A 19,353-nucleotide genomic window follows, 5' to 3' on the forward strand; every position below is an offset into this window, starting at 1 on the left:
TACAAATTGCTGCATAAGCTTCAACTGGTTCACAATTCTGCAGCTCGTGTTCTCTCTAGAACACCTTATACTGATCACATTTCTCCAGTTCTCCAGCAATTGCACTGGCTTCCAGTAAAATATAGAGTTCAGTTTAAAATCCTGCTACTGACTTATAAGGCACTTCATAATCTTGCACCACAATACCGTACTCAACTTCTCCATGTTTACACTCCTTCACATGCAATCAGATCTTCATCTTCAATTTCTCTTGTGGTACCTCAGATTCAGCTTACTACTATGGGGGCCAGATCTTTTAGTTATGTTGCCCCCCGCCTATGGAATTCTCTTCCCTTCCATGTTCGCAATAGCGAGTGCTTGTTGACTTTTATAACACATCTTAAGACTTATCTTTTTATACAGGCCTTCTTATAACAATGTTTTATTGAGACTTAAATGCACTTTATATGTATATGTTGTTTGTTCATGTGTTTTATCTTATGCAGTGACCTGTATATTGCTTGTAAGGTGACCTTGGGTGTTCTGAAAGGCGCCATGAAATACAAAAATGCAACAAGTTCTTACAATTTGTCCAGTTTGACTTTTAGTGTAATAACCTGATTATCCAGCAAATCAGGACATTTTGTGTTTGTCTTGCAGTCATGAGAATTTCTTTTATTTCACTATATTAATATATATTTCACTACATTATAAATAATTTCATGTTTTTTTTTTTTAAATAACATTAAGATATTCATTTTGCATAGGGAGCGGAAAGCCAGACTGGAAGCTCAGTCGCTCACCTGTCTCAGGTAAATTCCCGGTGTGAAAATAAGTCCTCCCTCCACCTCTACTCCATGTATTTCTCTGTCCAGGACCAGGCAGCAGCAGCGGAAGACGTGAGCCGGGCCCCATTCGATGACCTCTACCCCGCCGCCTCCACCGGTCTTCAAGATTCCCATCCTGAGCTGCTTCACCCAACGGAACGCGACACTGTGATCATCAGAGACTCCATTGTTCACCACGTCCATGCTGCTGTGGCTAAAGGTAAGGCTCGCACTCACTGCTTACCTAGTGCCCGTGTTCTTGATTTTGCTGCCCAGGTACCTGGGATCGTGAGCAGGAACACCGGAGCTGTGGTTCTTCACACCGGCACAAACGACACCAGCCTAAGGCAGTCGGAGGTTCTGAAGATGGACTTCAACACCCTGGTGGAGATGGTTTGCAGCACAGTGCCCATGACAAGGATCATTGTGTCTGGACCGCTTCCCAAGTACCAGCCGAGGAATCGAAAGGTTCAGTAGACTTTTTCTGTTAAATAAGTGGTTACAGTCATGGTGTCAGGCTCAGAATTTACTCTTTATTGATAGCTGGAATGTTTCTGGGAGCGTCCTAGGCATTTCTGTGCTGATGGTCTGCACCCCAGCAGAGTTGGAGTGGAGATCCTCTCGCATCACATCTCCAGGGCGCTGAACACCTTCTGACTGGTAAACTACGATTTAAATCTAAATTTCAATAGCCATCCTTCACCTCATCACATTGACACAAATGCACATACTGTATAGCTCATCCTATAGAAACTGTGTCTGTTCCCCGAAGTTCTCTAAATAATCTTATCGTAATTACACCAGAAAAATACCAAAGAAACAAACAAAAACAGTTCCTAAAGTTTGGGCTTTTGAACATTAGATCATTTGCAGATCTTTTGTTCTATGTTTATGTTCTGTAAAGCTGCTTTGAGACAATATCAATTGTAAAAAGCGCTATACAAACATATTTCTAATGTTCTTTGCAGGAGACAAATAGTGCGGTACTTGGTGAACTGGGAGAGATCCAGGCTGGAGGAGTGAACGCAGGTCTTTCATTCTGGACCACAGAGCCCACCCAGATGGACACGTGAGCATAACAAATGACCTCATGCAGATGGTCTGTTGCATGTGCGTGGTACTTACCTGAGGAAGAGATGGCTGTATATATATATATACAGTATTTTCCGCACTATAAGGCACAGTCTCAATTATGGGTCTATTTCTGTACTTAACCCATACATAAGCCGCACCGGATTATTAGGCGCACGTCCGATTTTTGAGAAAATTAAGGGCTTTTAGGTGCACCTTATAGTGTGGAAAATACTGTGTATATATACAATTATTATATAATTGATTGATTATATGTTAGCTTTATGAGTTTGAATTATGATAAAAGTTCTTGATTATATTGGTTATGTTGTATTGCTGTTTTTGCTAAGCCCTTGCTCTTATAATGTTGCTTTGTATATAAGTGGAGTTCTATGTTAAGAGTCCTTAAGCTTACTAAACCTATGAGCTGAACATTGTTATGATCTCAGTCTGTCCCTGTCCAGACTGGGCTTGCACGCACATGCATATTTTAAGCCTTAGTTTCTCTATTTCCACTAAAGGTCAGGTTCCCCTTAGACCCTCAATCTCAGATTCAGCCGGTCTGTCCATCTGGTCACCTGATTCAGCTGTCTCGCCCTTCTCCCTACATGACGCCTGTTTCAGCTGAACTCTTGACTTTCACTTCCTCACACATTGTTGATCAGAGAGCTCAGACTGACGAGGCCTGACAGTCTGGTTACAGTCTGGTTACTTTTACTAAGTTTATGATTACAATAAACATCTTTTCTTCTTTACATCTGGCCTACAACATCGCCTACATATGTCCTATGACACCACTTGTAATATTTTCCTTACTTATAATATTGTAAGGAATAATACCTTAATTATTTTTACTAAATAAAAATACAACAGTCACAGACTCATTTCTTTTTAACATGATTTATTTTTAAAAATTGTTTAAACTACACAGCAATATATATGACGATACAGAGTACATGTCCGAGGCTCTGAAGCTTCTGAGGATTCACTAAAACATTTTTACTAAATCTAACCAGGACATGATTACAAGAGAAATGGAACAATTCTAATATTTATTGGTTTGAGTAAAATTACTGAACGATAATTTAAATGACTCCCCACATATTTCCCCACATTACATCATCACATGTTTAACACATTCACACTTAATTCTTCAGTGAGATTTCAGGGAAGCGTGTTAGATACAGTGATAATTGTTATGTTCCTAGTGATTTATTTACTATTTAAATCTGAGCTGTAACTCATAACACCGTGCAATATTTAATAGATTTAATAGAAATGTCATGAAAGTAAAATCTGTATTAAAATGTAATTGGAATTGAATTTCAGGTTCAGCAGTAATAAGTAACACAGTTAACACTAATATCACTAACATTAATATTCAGATTTATTTCACATTAAAGTCATTAATATTTATGGAAATCTGTGTGGGTTAAACATCATAATGTGCATTATATTTACTTATAAACTGCCTACAGCTGGGGAATGTGATTTAGCTCATTTACAGTAATTACATTATCCACAGATTTATTTATCCTCTCACATCTGACATGTTTTAAAGAAGAATAAAGGCCTGATGTGAGACCTGAACGGTCATGAAGGTAGCTTTTAAAATCAAACTATGGATTTTATTGCAATTCTAGAATTTTAAGAGAAAATGCTAAGAAAACATTTCAAATGTGAGGATTTTATAAATTTAGGGAAAAAATGCAGGATATAATTTAAAGACCAGCTGATCAAATAATAATAAATACAAATGAGAAGGTTACACAGTCTGTAATGGTGAAAGAACAGAACTTTAGACCACAAATAAGAAGCTTTAGTCTTAAACAATTAAAGCAAACTAGTACATTCATGATTTAAAAATCTGTCTAGTTTTAGTCAAGAATTTAAAATTAGGAAAGAAGTAAATTTTGGTTGTCTTTAAATTCTGAATTAATTTCTCTTTCTCTATTTTACTTTAACTTGAGCATAAACATCTTCATGGCTCTTGGCTCTGGATGTTCTAGAGGATGAAGGTTTCTTATCAAAACCCACAGCTGCATAGTTCAAGACCTCTTCAGCAGCGACCTGATAAAGAACAAGAACTGTTTATAAAATTTCTTTGATTTACAAAAAAGTTATATGTTGTATTTTCTAAGGTGACATCAGTGTACACTTTCTGACACTGATCCATATTCATAATACTTTTTAATATTTTCTTTCCTTTGCTACTGTAAAAGTGATTCGATTCCTATTTTTCTTTTTAATATTTTCTATTAGTGTTTTTTTTTTTTACATTGACAGTCAAAACATTTCACTGCATGTCATAATGTATCTGATTGTGTGTGTGTGTGTGTGTGTGTGTGTGTGTGTGTGTGTGTGTGTGTGTGTGTGTGTGTGTGTGTGTGTGTGTGTGTGTCCAAAAATGTGACAAAAATGTTAAAATTGATGATAAAACACGGAATTACCTGATTTTTGTTATTTGGTTGGTTGTTTGAAGCCCCTTTATACAACAGTAATAAACATAAGGATTAATTACCATAATTGTTTGTGATACTGATAAATTAATTTTAAAAACACAATAAAAGTAAACAAACCTTTTTGTAGTTTAAGTAAACGTCCGAGCAGAGCAATGATCACGATAACACATATTACATTGGAGATTGTTAAGGCAACAATCCACTGCCTATTTGCTGAGAAGATTAAAAACAAAAGAAATTTGAATCAGTATCACTGTAAGTGTCTCTGACTAATCACAGGAACATAAATGTTCTCCAAGTCTTACTTGTATCTGCAGCTTTATTTCCATTCCTGAAGAGGATTTGTCCACACTCAGCCACAGCACAGTAGAGCATTTCTTTACCAGAGGTTGTGAGGTTCCTCTTGGGGAGAGTGTAGACACAGCTCTGTGGAGGAGAACCAGCCTCAGAGCTCTTCTTACACTCATCACTGGTGTTTCCATGAGTGTAAATGATTCCTGGATCAGATTCTCCTGAGCCGTGTCTGAACCAGTACACACTCGGTTCTTCACAGCTTGAAGTAATGGCTTGTACTGAACACTGGAGTGTGAGCGACTCTCCGTTCTCCAACACCGTTACAGCTCGAGGAATTTGTTTTGTCTCCTCATCTTTAACGTAGTAAAAATATTACTATAAATAACGAGTGGTGTGAAATTACAGAGAATTCTACATAAAGTCTTGATCTGGAGCTAGTTATTAGTTATAGTTAGCAGGTTATCAGAGTAAAACTGTTTACCTTCAACAACCAAAAGGGTTCCAGATGTAAAGTCTGGTGAAGTGTTCAGCATTTCTACACAGAAGTATGTTCCTGTATCCTCTTCTTTCACATTTTTAATGTTGAGATTAAACAATTTATCATCACTAACACTGAAGCGTCCATCATTAAATTCTGCATCAAGTCTGATATCGTTCCCCACTGCTCTCCCTACCAACTGAGGAACCTTTCCAAAACTCTGTTTGAACCAAACAAGTTTAGTTTTGTCATTAAACACGCCACATTTTATAGTAACATCTTCTCCACTCTTTACTTTTTTAACATGAATCTCCTTGATGTTAGAAGGTTTCACTGGAAAAAAACAAAACAAAAAAAAACACATTGTTTAATGGTTTTTTAGTAATAAAGTCAAATGTGTCATAATGTTTTTTTTTTAATATAATTTTATAAAATTCTTTAATATAAAAATATAAAAATGTAACTCACCTGATGTTAAGAGGCAAAGAGCAACAAAGAGTGTGATCATCGTTCTTGTACAAACAAAGTGATAGTGATGTTAGGAACTCAGACAGTTCAGTAGAAAACCAAGTTTAGAGACAACCCCTGATTGGATGATTTGAAGCTGTGGTCTGATTTGATTGGTCCAGTGGCTGTAATGAGAACTGATGGTGGAGTTTATACCCAGATATGACACGATCTCATACATGCAAATATTTTAATAAACTGACAGATTTTTCCATGTGGCTGTTTTCTCTGACTCCAGTGATCATAGAACTCTATCCAGATAATCACAGTGCACTGGAAAGTCCGAGATGACTTGCAAAGCTGAACTCAGCAGTTATTGGCTTAGTTTATGTATTAATACATTTTTTTCTAACTTACTTTAAAGCCATAATAACAAATAAATGTGAACAATACAAAAAGAGTGATGAGATCTCCACTAGAGGTGTGAACATGTGTGTAATTCCCATTCCACCTGCTCCAGAAGAATTCATCGAAAAATGATCACAAAGACTAATAAGTGTAAAATATTTGACATGGTCAAGATTGAGTTTGTTTAATGTGTTGAGTGCAGGATTGTTATGTTTCCCAAGGCTCCGGTAGGAATAAGGAGATGGGAGGCAGGCTTGGGACAACTGAAGGAATCTTTTTTTTTTTATATTTTTTAATTTACCTTTAAAAACTGTTATGCATTTTCTACTAGAATATGATTGAATTTCATTGGTTTCATGTTTCCTCCTGGTTCCATGCTGTATGCCAGTGCACCCAGTTACCATGTGTGGAATCAGAGAGGGTTTGTGTGTGCCATCTTGGTGAAGATGTTATATACTGGGAAGGGGAGGCTTACACACAAGTCTGTTTCCCAATTCACCACAAGGGCTAGCCAGCAGAAGCAGGCTGCAGATGAGAAGATTAGCAAAAAAGCATGAACATTACTGCACTTATACACTAGTCTCATCACATCATCCTGTGGTCAAAGCTCCATGGACGCTTGAGTTCTTTCACTCAAACTTCACACACCATGTCTATGATCCAATTGAGTGGAATCTACATCATTCAAAGACATTCTAGACATTTCTGTACTTTCACCTTTCACTGTTTCTAGAGGAAGTTGTCAAAGTATGGTGTGAGTGGGTAATCTAGCGTCTCATGGTTTGGTCACTAAATAAATCCTTTTCACTATTATAGCCTGAAAGTTCTATTATTTTCCTGGGACACTGGAGACAACATAATGTTAACCATTTCTACAAAAGATAAGGGTTACATTCTTATTTATGCAAAACTTGCACACAAACTGCTGCTGCATTTTAACACCTTTGATGAGGTATAAACCACACGCCGTCCTCATGCTGGTGTTTGGTTTAAGAACATCTCACACTATACAGTACATGTGAAAGTTAATGGAAACATCACACCTGCTTAAACTGTTTCAAATCTGAGGAAGTGTTTAGTTGTTAAAATTACAACTATAGTTTATTATTTTTTCATTGGGGCTGTAAGTGTTGGCACAAGTCAACCCTGAACTGATCTGGAAGATTTGTTTATTAGTTATATAGTTTTAAAAAGTAAAAATGAATTTTGAATAAAGATGAACATTTTATTCATGTCTGGACCATTTCCCATGTACCAATGAGGAATCGAGAGGTTCAGTAGACTTTAAATGAATGGTAATGGTAATGTTAATGGTGACCTCAATCTTCCTAAGGCTTCCTGGGCTAAATTCTGCTGAAGCATCTCTCTCTCTCTCTCTCTCTCTCTCTCTCTCTCTCTCTCTCTCTCTCTCTCTCTCTCTCTCTCTCTCTCTCTAACCATTCACTCACTCCCTCACCCCCATTACTTCTACACTGAATAAATTGTGCTACCGGCATTGTTTTTATCTTACAAGAGACGAAATCCCGTGGTCCCCAAACCAGACTCCCTCCGGCCCCCGACTACACCTAGAAATCCTGTCCATATAAATAATGAACAGGAAAGGGCAGCCCAGCCGGAGTCCAACATGGACCGGGAACAAGTCTGACTTACTGTGGGCTATGCGAACCAAACTCCTGCTCCGGGCATATAGGGATCGAACAGCCCTTAGCAGGGCCCCGGACCCTATACTCCCAGAGCACCCCCACAGGTCACCACGAGGGACACAGTTGAATGCCTTCTCCAGATCCACAAAGCACATGTGGACAGTTTGGGCAAACTCTCATGAACCCTCAAAAAACCTGGCGAGGGTACAGAAATTGTCCAGTGTTCCACGACCGGCACGAAACCCGCATTGTTCCTATTCCGTGTCCAGGGATTGGGTTGCTGAGGTCCCCGCCTTCCACTGCCACCAAAGCCACAATGTACCGGCCCCTTACGGTTCCTCCTGCAGGTGGTGGGTCCATGGGAGTTTGGCCCCACGTCGCTCCTTCGGGCAAGACCCGGCCACCAGGCGCTTGCATGCAAGCCCCAACCCTGGGCCTGGCTCCAGGGTGGGGCCCCGGTTGCGCCATACCGGGCGACGTCACGGACCTTGATTTTGATCTCTTCATAAGGGGGTATTTGAACCACTCTTTGGAGGGGTAATGATTTAAAAAGTACTCCAAAAATCATTTAAAAAAAGGAGTTTAACAAACGTTTTTAATCTGATTTAATGCTCAGTGTCTGAAATATAATTTCAGCTTAAACAACCACGTCATGGAGTAACCAGGTCCTTCCCTCACTCACCAGCCTTCACATGCACCTGAGTACTAATCAGCACCACCTATTCCACATTCACCAATCAACACACACCCTATATAAGCCACTCTCAGTCACTCACTCATTGTCTGGTTTTGTTTGTACTAACGTGATTTTCTCTGCAGTCATTCAAACTCCAGATTCCTGTTTGTCTCAGAGCAATCGGCTACCCTTAATTCGTCCTCCCTTTGGACAGGATTCGCTCCTATATATACTTCCTCAAGTTAAGGATTCAGTTACTCGGATTCCTGTGATATCCCCTGCATGTGTGTTTATGTGTGTTGCAACATTTTGGTGCTTCGTACTTTCTTTCCTGATAGATATGTTCATGGACTTCAATAAACCTCACTCTGTTTTGCTTACCTTGGTCTGTAGTGTCTGTGTATCATTACAGAAGGCCAAACGTAGTACCAGAAGCAAGCTAAACGTTCGAGCATCGGATCCCAGTTGCGAACTAGTGGATCTTCTTTGCTCATCGCTACAATCCAGCACCTGTCACGGAACTGTCCTCCTCTGCCACCGTATTCACATCCCCCATGGCCAGCCCGGCACCCTACTCTGGTTCGGCAGAGAATTTCACCAGATTTTTCCTGCAATGATCACTCATGTCCGAGATGCAGCGGCAGCAATACCGCACCAAACGCTCCAAAATAACTTTCATCAAATCACATTTCCAAGGGAAGTTCAAGGAAGTTTTTCATATTTCTGATGCTGATTCCTTGGCACGTGACAAATTGTATCACTTACAACAAGGAAAGTTGAATGTGACTGACAATGCCTTGAAGTTTCGCACCCTAGCACAATGGATTGAATCTTTCATTACGGATACATCTCGTCTTTTATGATGATCTAATGGGATTGGAGAGATTCATTCAACTGTCCATTTGCACGGATCATGGCCACTAGGTTGTCTGACGATGGAAAATTCACCACCCGTTTCAGCCGACCAGAGTTCGCTCCTCCATAAATTACAAACATGCAGGTGGACTCTACTCATCTCTCATTGTCAGAGCATCAGCAGAGAATTAATCGAGGATTGTGTCTTTACTGTGAAGCTTCAGAGCATACTATTACCTCATGCTCCATCCACCCACCATGACACCCGGTGAGTGTTATCCAGTCTGAACCATCCCTTCACTCACCATTGCAAACTCAAGTGTTATATTTTTTCTCCATCACTCTATTTTTATTTCAGCTCTCCTCGGTTCAGCCGGTAACTTCATCTCCTCGAAACTATGTAACTCCCTTAAGATCCCCAAGATCAGAGTTCCTAAGGCACTCCAAGCCCAATCCATCACCGGAAAACCATTAAACAGAGCCAACAAACACCATAGTGCAGGACCCATGGCGCTGACAGTGGGAGCACTGCATGTGGAGAATATCACCCTTCTGGTCCTGGAGAATTCCACCTCGGATATCATCTTCGTGCATCCGTGGCTTATACAGCACCACCCGAAGCTCTCTTGGTAAACCGGTGAGGTAAAGAGGTGGAGTTCTCACCGGTTGTTGACCTGTTTCCCTCAACTGCCTTTACGACGTAGTCCATTAATATCCAGAGTCCGAGTATGTACTACTTCTATTGAAAGACCTCACCAGAATATTCTCTCCAGGATTCCAGTCAAATATCAGGAGTATGTCAACATATTCTGTCCCAAGTGAGCTTCGCAGCTACCACCTCATAGGCCATGGGATTGCACAAATAATCTTCTACCAGGTGAACCAGTGCCCAGGGGAAGGATCTACCCGCTATCTATGCCCAAACAAAAGGCCATGTAGGAGTACATTCGAGAAGCTCTCGCTGAAGGTACATTTACCTCTCCAGCTGCATCCACCTTCTTCTTTGTATCTAAGAAGGACGGAGGCCTCCAACCATTTATTGACTACCGGTCACTCAACAGTATCACCACCAAGTTCCGCTGCCCCCTTCCCCTCGTCCCAGCTATGTGACTGCAAGATCTTCACTAAGCTTGATCTAAAAGGTGCGTACAACCTGGTAAGAATCCACTCTGGAGATGAGTGGAAGACGGCGTTCGTGACCCCGTCAGGCCCCTTCGAATATTTGGTGATGGGGTATGGCTTAGTGAATGTGCCATCTGTCTTCCAGGACTTTATGCACCATGTGTTCTGGGTATTCCTGAATCAGTTCATGATTGTCTATATCGACGATATCCTCATCTTTTTCAATTCTTTACCAGAACATATCCAACATGTCACTGCAGTCCCTCGGAAGCTCCGGTAACACTAATTTGTATCTCAAAGCCAAAAAGTATGAGTTCCATACCTCCCATATAGCCTTTCTAGGCTTATGAGGTATCCTCGGCTGGAATTTCTATAGATGAAAAGAAGGTAAAAGCTGTTCAGAATTGGCCAATTCCCAACACCATCAAGGAGCTTCAGTGCTTCCTGGGATTTGCTACAGATGCTTCTACAGATGGTTTATCCAGAACTTCAGCTTCATAGTCACACCCCTCACCTCACTCCTCCAAAGCAAACCGAAATCCCTGTGCTGGTCTGCCTTAGCTACGAAAGCATGCGAAGAGCTGAAAGAAGCCTTCACCCAAACTCCAGTTCTCATTCATCCCAATGCACAACTTCCCTTCACCGTAGAAGTTGTAACCTTGCTATATTATTAAGGCCCACACAAAAAAATATATATACTTTTGCTTTTTGTTGTTAAAAAGAGGCACAGTTACAAAAAAAGTTTAAAACGCACAGTTTAAAAAGAGGCACACATGGTAACAACACTAAAAGACAAATCATTGACCTCTACTGCAGTATATTTCTCTATTGATAATGATGAGCACTGAGCACCAATAGACTCCTGAAGACGCGGAACGCCACCTTCAGAGCTGGAGATGAGGTGGGCCTGAGGACAGCCAGGGCCAACCTATCCCGTGGCATTAGAGAGGCTAAAAGGCAGTACTCCAGGAGGATAGCCTATCAAATCAGGGACAGCAGAGACACTCGGAGCCCGTGGCAGGGGATACAGACCATTACGGACTACAAATCTCCACCACGGACCTGTGACAGTAACATCTCTCTGCTGAATGAGCTGAACGCCTTCTTTGCTCGCTTTGAGAAGCAAAACAGCACCACTGCTCAGAAGACTCCACCTCCTCCCGGTGACCAGGTGATGATGCTGACCTCGGATAGTGTGAGGAGATCCTTCAGTAGGATCAATGTACGCAAAGCTCTGGGTCCTGACAACATTACTGGGCGTATACTGAGATACTGTGCAGTAGAATTCACAGACTTTTTTAACATCTCACTCAGTCAAGCTGTTGTCCCCACATGCTTCAAAGCTGCCACCATCCTTCCAGTCCCGAAAAAGCCGTCTCCATCATACTTCAATGATTACCGTCCTGTTGCACTTACTTCTATCATCATGAAGCAGAGGTGGCAAAAGTACACACATCCTTTACTCAAGTAGAAGTACAGATACTCATTTTTTAAAAGACTCCAGTAAAGGTAGAAGTAGTGACTACACTCTTTTACTCAAGTTAAAGTAAAGAAGTATGGGCTCTGACATGTACTTACGTAAAAAGTCACCGTTACTACTACCTGTTTAGTGTCATGCTGGTAACTGGACGTCATGTTTATATATATATATATGTATATATATATATATATGTGTGTGTGTGTGTGTGTGATGTACTGATGTAGGTGAGGTAGGGTGGAGTCAGCGTTCACATTCATCCCAAAGGTGTTCAGTAGGGATGAGATCAGAAAACACTTTTGGAAAATACAATATATACCAAGTGTATCACCAAGGCCATATCCCAAACTGTAGGGAGATTCCAGCTCTGTCCTTGAAAACAACTCAAAATTATTGTGATGTTTTACAAATGACAAAATTAATGTTAATTAAATTAAGCACTTCGTGTTTTTTGGGTTGACACCAGGGGCGGTTCTAGGATTTCATCTTTAGGGGGTTTAGCCCTCAGTGAGAATTTAAAACAAGAAGAGTTCTATATTATATATTATATGACAACTCTGGTAATAAGAATAGTGACATTTCACTGCTTTTGGTTGCCGTCTTTGCGTCTTTCCGCCGATTAACATTATAGATAAACGCCTCCAGCTCTGACTGCGGGTGGTGCACTGACAACAATCTCTCTTTGAATGTGGAAAAGACAAAGGAGATTGTTGTCGACTTCAGGAGAGCGCACACTCAGCATGCTCCTCTGACTATCAATGGTGCCACTGTAGAGAGAGTGTAAGTAGCACCAAGTTCTTGGGTGTGCACATCACAGAGGACCTCTCCTGGACTGAAAACACAGCAGCACTGGCAAAGAAATCACAGCAGAGACTCTACTTCCTCCGCAAACTGGGAAGAGCCAGAGCCACGCCACCCATCATGCACACCTTCTGCAGAGGCACCATCAAGAACATACTATCGAGCTGCATCACTGTGTGGTACGGTGCTTGCAACGCATCCTGCCAGAAGACGCTACAGCGCATATAGTGAGAGCAGCTGAGAAGATTATTGGTGTCTCTCTCCCCTCCCTCCAAGACATTTACGAGACCCGTCTCACCCGCAAAGCCCTCTGCATTGCAGGTAATCCCACCCATTACACAGCTTCTTCAGTCTGCTGCCATCAGGGAGGAGACTGCAGAGTCTCCGGGCCAGGACCAACAGATTGAAGGACAGCTTCATTCATGTCAGGAAGCTGAACCCGCTCTCAAACTTGCCTCCACTTCTCTTTTCTGCCCCAAGCACCACAGATCTATGAACCCAACACACCTCTCCAGATCCCACATCCCCAGGTCCTTCCACTCCCCCCTCCCACTGACATACGGAAACCTGCACCAGTCACTTTGTGCAGCATTGGTCTGCTCATTTTTCACTTTATCTGCATACTGTATGCTTTATTTAAATTCCATTGTTAATATTTTGCCCCTTGGGACTGAGAGAAATACATTTTCAATTCTCTATGTATGTACTGTACATGTGGAAGAGTTGACAATAAAGAACTTGAACTTGAACTTGAACTTGAATATGACAACAACACTAAAAGACAAATTATTGACCTCTACTGCAGTATATTTCTCTAGGGATAATGATGACCACTGACACCAATATGGTAACAGACCCAACTAAATGCTTTATGAATGTCAGAACAAACTACGAGCAATTTCCAGGGAAAAAATTGGAACAAAAATACCATAACAATGGTTATACATTCAATTATTAGATATTGGATTAGACTGGTCACTTCCATGCATTCCTACAATATACAAAGACACAAAGACAATTAAGACACACAGAGGACAGAGTTAGAGGAGCTTGTGCAGCACAAACAGCAGGACAAAGTCAAATTTATCTCTAACATATTCATGATCGTCAGGCATAGCAGAGAATGAGCAAACCTCCTGGTAAAACGAGGAACGAACAAATCTCCTGCTACTTAGTGAAGATTAACAACTAATCGACTCCTTTCAGTCACTTTTTACATGATTCAGATGATAAAAACACTGCAGTTTAAGAATATGATATTTAACTGAGATAACAGATGATCACCACATGGTGGCAGATAGTAAGAAGAGGCCTTTATTTGCCACATACACATTACAGCACTGTGAAATTCTGTCTCCACGTGTCCCAACTTTAGATGTTAATGTCAGCCATGTTACAGCTCCCCTGGACCTTACCTCCTCCTGGTTAATCCTGGACAAGCTCTCAGAGAGCTCTGTAGAATCTTTTTGAGTTCACTGCTGCTGCTACATCTGAGCTGAATTAAAGGAGTATTTATACAGAAGGAAGGTGTAATTCTTGGTGTTAACTTTAGGCAACACTGATGAAAAAACATTGTCAGGAGAAACAGTGGTGTGTAATGTATTTAGAAATGGATCTAATCACTGTTCTCTGTTGCAGACTAAGAAGGACAGAAAGATGTTGAAGGGAGAAGTGTGTGTGTGTGTGTGTGTGTGTGTGTGTGTGTGTGTGTGTGTGTGTGTGTGTGTGTGTGTGTGTGTGTGTGTGTGTGTGTGTGTTTGTGAAGAGGTATTTAAACTACTGAAAAAGAAATTGAAGAGAAAAATAGTAAACTGATAATAATAGAAATATGTGGTGGTTAAAACCAGTCACGACGGGAAAAATACAGAAATCACAAATTGGCAAAAAGAACGTTTTTTTCTGCCTATAACAGAAACATGTGAAATCTATATGTTAATATTAAATAAATGTATTGGATGTGGGAAGTGAAAGATTCAATTTTGCTGGTTTTGAACAGAAATGTGTTTAAGGGGTTCAATACTTTTTCATGCTGCAACAATTTGAATGATTTTCTTTGGACTTGACATCTTCATTCACGCAAGCGTGAATAAAAAAGAAAAAATGATGATGACTCTGAAGATCTTATTAAAGTAAAATTTTATTGTCTAGTTTTTATTATCTAACACACACATACACACTGGAGTAAAATTAAAAAAAATAATAAATGTCATGTACTGGAAAATACAGTTAGAGCGACACAGACAACAGTTAAAAGACAATTATTATTAATTATATATTATTATATTCATTATATTATATATTATTATTAAACAAGATAATTATCAAGTTTGAGATCCTGACTTTAAAACCTTGTACCATATTGTAATTATAATAACTGTAACACTGAGAACTCCGATTCTTGAAATGGAGAGCCAGAAGAACAGACGCATGTTAGCAGTACAGCTCTCACCTACAGGGAGAAACACAATTATTGTTAGGAATCGTTCAGTTCTGGATTCTGATTGGTCAGAAGTTTATGTTAAGTTTCCTTTTTTTTGTATTAAATTGTTTTATTGCACATTGACTTGTGTTGTTTTGTGTTGGTAAATTGCTGTCAAACAAAGAATAACTAATAAATCTGCAAAAATAAAAAAAAAATTATCAAATTCAGACATTAAATAAATGTAGTTCTTAAAGTTCTTACTCATTTCATTGCACATGGATGTTCCAAGTGTTGGACGGTGTGTCGTCTCTTTATCTTTACAGATACATCAGAAAAGGAGAAAGTAAACAGAAATGATACCAAATATAAATAAAGTGAAATATTCAACATTTAATACATATGTAGACATAATTCTGGTTAAAGTGTTGATCTGGAATTAGCAGGTTATCAGAGTAAAACTGTTTACCTGAAAATTGCAGATGTGTTCCAGATGTGAACTTCACTACACTTCCTTCCATTTCTCCACAGAAATATTCTCCTTCATCATCTTCTCTTGTTTTTTTAATACTGAGGTCAAATTTACTGTCATTTACACTAAAACTGAAACGAACATCATTAAATCCATCACTAAATCTGTAGCCCAATTCGTTCTTGTATGGATTTGCAAAAAACTGAGGTAATTTTCCTGAAATCTGTCTGTACCAAACTACTTCTTTCTTTGTGACACTGCTAATGCTACACTTCATAGTTACATTTTCTCCACGCTTTACTGTTATCACATCAATCTCCTTGATGTCAGAATGTTTAATATTTAATGTCAGTAAATGAGTTAAATATAAAATATTATAGTTTTACATTAAAGTTTCAGAAAGTTACTCACCAGCTGTGAAGAGAGAAAAAAGAGCACAAAGAGCGACAAAGAGTCTGATCATCGTTCCTGTTCACACCAAGTGATCTAATGAACTTGTGTGTTCAGTACAAAACCAGGTCCAGACTCAGATCATTGCCATGCTGCTCGATGAATTCCAAGTCTGAAGTCTTGTGTTAAACGCTGCTGACAGGTCGAGTAGGATGAGGACAGATGACAGCTTGGCTGATCTAGCAGCATGTAGTTTCTCAGTAACAGCTATTAAACTCGACCACTAGAGAGTCAGCGATGTTCATAGTGGACTTCTTCTGGGACGCCTACAAATCCCACCCCCCGCCCTGTCTTCAAATCAGATCACGCTTCCCTCCTGCTCGTGCAAACTTAAACCCGCCCTCAGAACCAAACAATGCTGGTGGTACAGTTTAGATTCTACGCTACAGGACAGTTTAGATTGCGTGGACTAGGACATGTCTGGGTCTGACTTTGGTGATGGAGCTTTACTCAGATACCATAAAGTTCCATTAGGAAAGTGTTTTTTCACTTGTTCTCTTTTGTTCTTTCTTTTTTTTTTTCCTCTGGCTGATATTTGTTGTTTTTATTGCTGACTGTTGACTCGCTTTTTATAATTACTGCAAATTCATTTAAAAAAGCCTTCATTTTGACCTTTGACCATTTTTTTGCCACTTAATATGTCAGTGTTACAGAAATGTTGTCTTGTTGTGTTCTACCTCATCAGTATTCTTTCTAAAGTCGGACTGGTTTCTGACACACACACACACACACACACACACACATGCACACACACGCACACACATTTACATTTACAGCATATAACTCGGCAAGTTTTTGATCGATTTACACTCGGACAGGTCCTTTAGGACCTTACTCCGGACGAAGTTTTTATTTCGGAATTCCCACGGAATTTTCGGTTTTCCCGTAGTCGACGATCGAACATCCCCTAGACTTGAATAGGGAATTCCGAAAAGTCCTCTAAGCTCTCACACACACAATACATCCAACATTAAGAATTGCATGTAATGTTCTATGTTTTATAATAAGTAGAATCCCATAATGACTGCAGTACTGACATGAAATGTCTAAACCTTCAGTAGCTACTTTTTGCCAAAAGTATTACTGTACCATCCATAATGAATGCCCTGTTCTTTCAACCTCTTGATGCTATGACTGTTGTTGATGATATTTCTTGGGATCGTGTAGTTCTTGGGTTCTGATGCCATCTACCCTCCTTCAGGCATGGAGGCCTTCATGTGGGAGTTTGAGCTCTCCTGATCCCTGCCTCAGTGCATCTACCTCGATCAAACCTAATGATCCACCTGGTCATTTGTTTGTCAATGATTATCTGCTGCTTTCTCAGGCCCACCACTAGGCTTCCTGGTTCACCTGACACCCCACCTCCAGTAGCACTCTGGGCCTGCTGAGGTCACACTTTTGGTGGCCAACCATGGAACCCGCAAAGGACACTCAGTCCTTTGTCTCTGCACTGGAGCAGTTTCCATGGCTAAAAACCTCTTGACTTGTCTTTTGCAGGTTTTGATGCATTTGACATGCCATCCTTCTAAAATGTGCTGTTCATCACTTTAGAAGAAGAAACATGAAAATAATGGCTGCAATTTTGCATAAAAGTGAGCAAAAAGTGGTGAAACTGCAACTGATCCACAGTTCAGAAGGAATTCACACAAGAGATGAATCTCCTTGATGAAGATGATGTACAACCTGTGTCTCTGCTAGTGTGTGCATAAATGTCTATGAGGACTTGTCCTCCTTAACTGGTCTAATAAATAAAGGGTAATAATTAATGAAAGCTCTCACACTATGTGATCACTAAAGAATTAAACTGTAAAACACATCTTGACTTATGCTCGCAAAACCTTTAGACAGAGTGTTGCTGCAGTCTACGAGTCCGGCAGCTTCATCACCTTTAATGTGGTTAAAACCTTAATGGCCTCACGCTTCTGTTTGGTTTGAGCTGTTTGTGCTCTGGTTTCCATCACACCAGAGAATGTGTCAGTGTTAGTGGAAACAGCTCTGTGGTTTAAAGTGGTATAAAGTGGTATAAAGTAAAAAGTTGATTCTTTCTTTATCAGGGCATTAAGAAATGTTCATAAAATAAAATACAAACAAATGTCCTGACATGTATTCATGATTCTACATTAAGAATGTATAAAATAAAGAAATATAAAATAAAGAAATTAATAAATAGAAAGAAAGAAAGGCATTTAAATCATGTGTTGAATAACAATTTATTTTTCAGTACTGTTGAGTTAGTATTTATTCAGTACATTCATTGCAGCTCTACATGACAGTGAAGCATCTGAGACTTTTTTCTTTGAAAAATATATTAAAGCTAAAATACAAAACTACAAGCAAAATGTCAATGAAATCACAGACCATGATTATCTGCTGCTTTCTCAGGCCCACCACTAGGCTTCCTTTTTTCTTTCTTGTTTTATCGTGATCGTGAATTAATTTTCTCGTGATTTTTGCAAAAAAACTTTCTAGAGTTAGCAAAAGCTCAGTAATGCAGCATCATGGATCAATGTGTTTGCTCTGATCAGGGACTCAAACTGAAACAGCTCTCTGTCTGTCAGTGATTGACAACTTCCACATAAGTGTCTGACACTTAAGAAGTAGGCTGTGATGTCTGCAACTTTATTATTGTGATTTTTCTCGCTATACAATTACGAAAAACTGATTTTTATTATGTCGAGATCACAAGAAAACAAGAAAGACAATATGTAATAATGCATATGAAATTACAGCAAAAGTGAAACTAACAATTTTTTTTTATTTCTTTTTACAACAAAAAATGATTGTAAAGATAATAACCAACAACCTGTTTGGAAAAATACAGATGTTTTAAAACACTTATTTTTGAGGATAATGAAAGTTTGTTATTGAACACCGTTCCACCTGTGGAACACTACCGCTAGGGGCTGAAGCTGCATAATTTCATTGTAACTTTTAAGCATTAAATTATCTAAAAACACGAAAAAACTTATGTTTCTAGTAAAGTTTATACTCTCAATATTTTTTCAAGCCTACGCACAAAGCATAATATGATTCATAGCCGTCTTACTCTTAGAAACATTTTTTTTTGGAGAAAACTGACCTAGGTGGCGCTATACCAGTTTTTCCCTTACCTTTAGACGCTTCCCTTTCTTCACTGGGGTAATATTTTCCAAAACAAATATTTCACCAAAAATCCCCAAAGGTCCAAGGAACTGGAATCTGTAAGCCTTTTAATCCAAAACGCTTTCGTCGCGCCGCAAATATTCCAAAAAATTGGAAACAGTGGTGCGCCACCATCATTGTTTCGGCTCTAACTTCTCATTGGGGTATTCAAAAATTCTAAATTCTATTTATAGCCCAGGGCGTAACGAATCAAACAAGCCCTCACTTGAGCCAATCGGTGCTTGTATTGCAGAGATAGACGGCTGAGAAGCCAATGAGGTCAGACATCATTTTTGGGAACCCTCCCTTGACTGACAATTACTCCTTCCAA

General features: G+C 39.6%; 1 protein-coding gene and 2 long non-coding RNA genes across 3 annotated transcripts; 1 reads left to right on the forward strand and 2 right to left on the reverse strand.

The window, feature by feature from the left end:
* Positions 1-1,404: 1,404 nt before the first annotated feature.
* LOC125138975 lies at positions 1,405-2,599 on the forward strand. The gene is made up of 3 exons (XR_007138065.1): positions 1,405-1,466; positions 1,775-1,875; positions 2,399-2,599. It is a non-coding gene; the product is annotated as an uncharacterized LOC125138975 (long non-coding RNA).
* Positions 2,600-2,625: 26 nt separating this feature from the next.
* Positions 2,626-5,730, reverse strand: LOC113656570. Its single transcript, XM_047801427.1, has 6 exons — positions 5,580-5,730; positions 5,115-5,444; positions 4,645-4,986; positions 4,457-4,552; positions 4,328-4,362; positions 2,626-3,947 (listed from the first exon to the last, which is right to left on the reverse strand). The coding sequence occupies exons 1-6, from the start codon at positions 5,617-5,619 to the stop codon at positions 3,828-3,830; spliced, it is 963 nt and encodes a 320-aa protein (XP_047657383.1). The 5' UTR covers positions 5,620-5,730; the 3' UTR covers positions 2,626-3,827.
* Positions 5,731-14,685: 8,955 nt separating this feature from the next.
* Positions 14,686-16,348, reverse strand: LOC113656591. Its single transcript, XR_007138061.1, has 3 exons — positions 15,429-16,348; positions 15,224-15,277; positions 14,686-14,989 (listed from the first exon to the last, which is right to left on the reverse strand). It is a non-coding gene; the product is annotated as an uncharacterized LOC113656591 (long non-coding RNA).
* Between the last annotated feature and the right edge of the window lie 3,005 nt (positions 16,349-19,353).

This window comes from Tachysurus fulvidraco, chromosome 16 (genome assembly GCF_022655615.1).
Source record: "Tachysurus fulvidraco isolate hzauxx_2018 chromosome 16, HZAU_PFXX_2.0, whole genome shotgun sequence".
NCBI lineage: Eukaryota > Metazoa > Chordata > Actinopteri > Siluriformes > Bagridae > Tachysurus > Tachysurus fulvidraco.

Excerpts from the sequence above, each read along its gene's own strand:
- LOC113656570 (XM_047801427.1), bottom strand. The coding sequence starts at position 5,619 with ATGATCACACTCTTTGTTGCTCTTTGCCTCTTAACATCAG. Across the intron at positions 5,445-5,579 it reads TCTTTGCCTCTTAACATCAG|TGAAACCTTCTAACATCAAG; the intron begins GTGAGTTACATT and ends GTTTTTTTCCAG. Across the intron at positions 4,553-4,644 it reads AAATAAAGCTGCAGATACAA|CAAATAGGCAGTGGATTGTT; the intron begins GTAAGACTTGGA and ends TAATCTTCTCAG.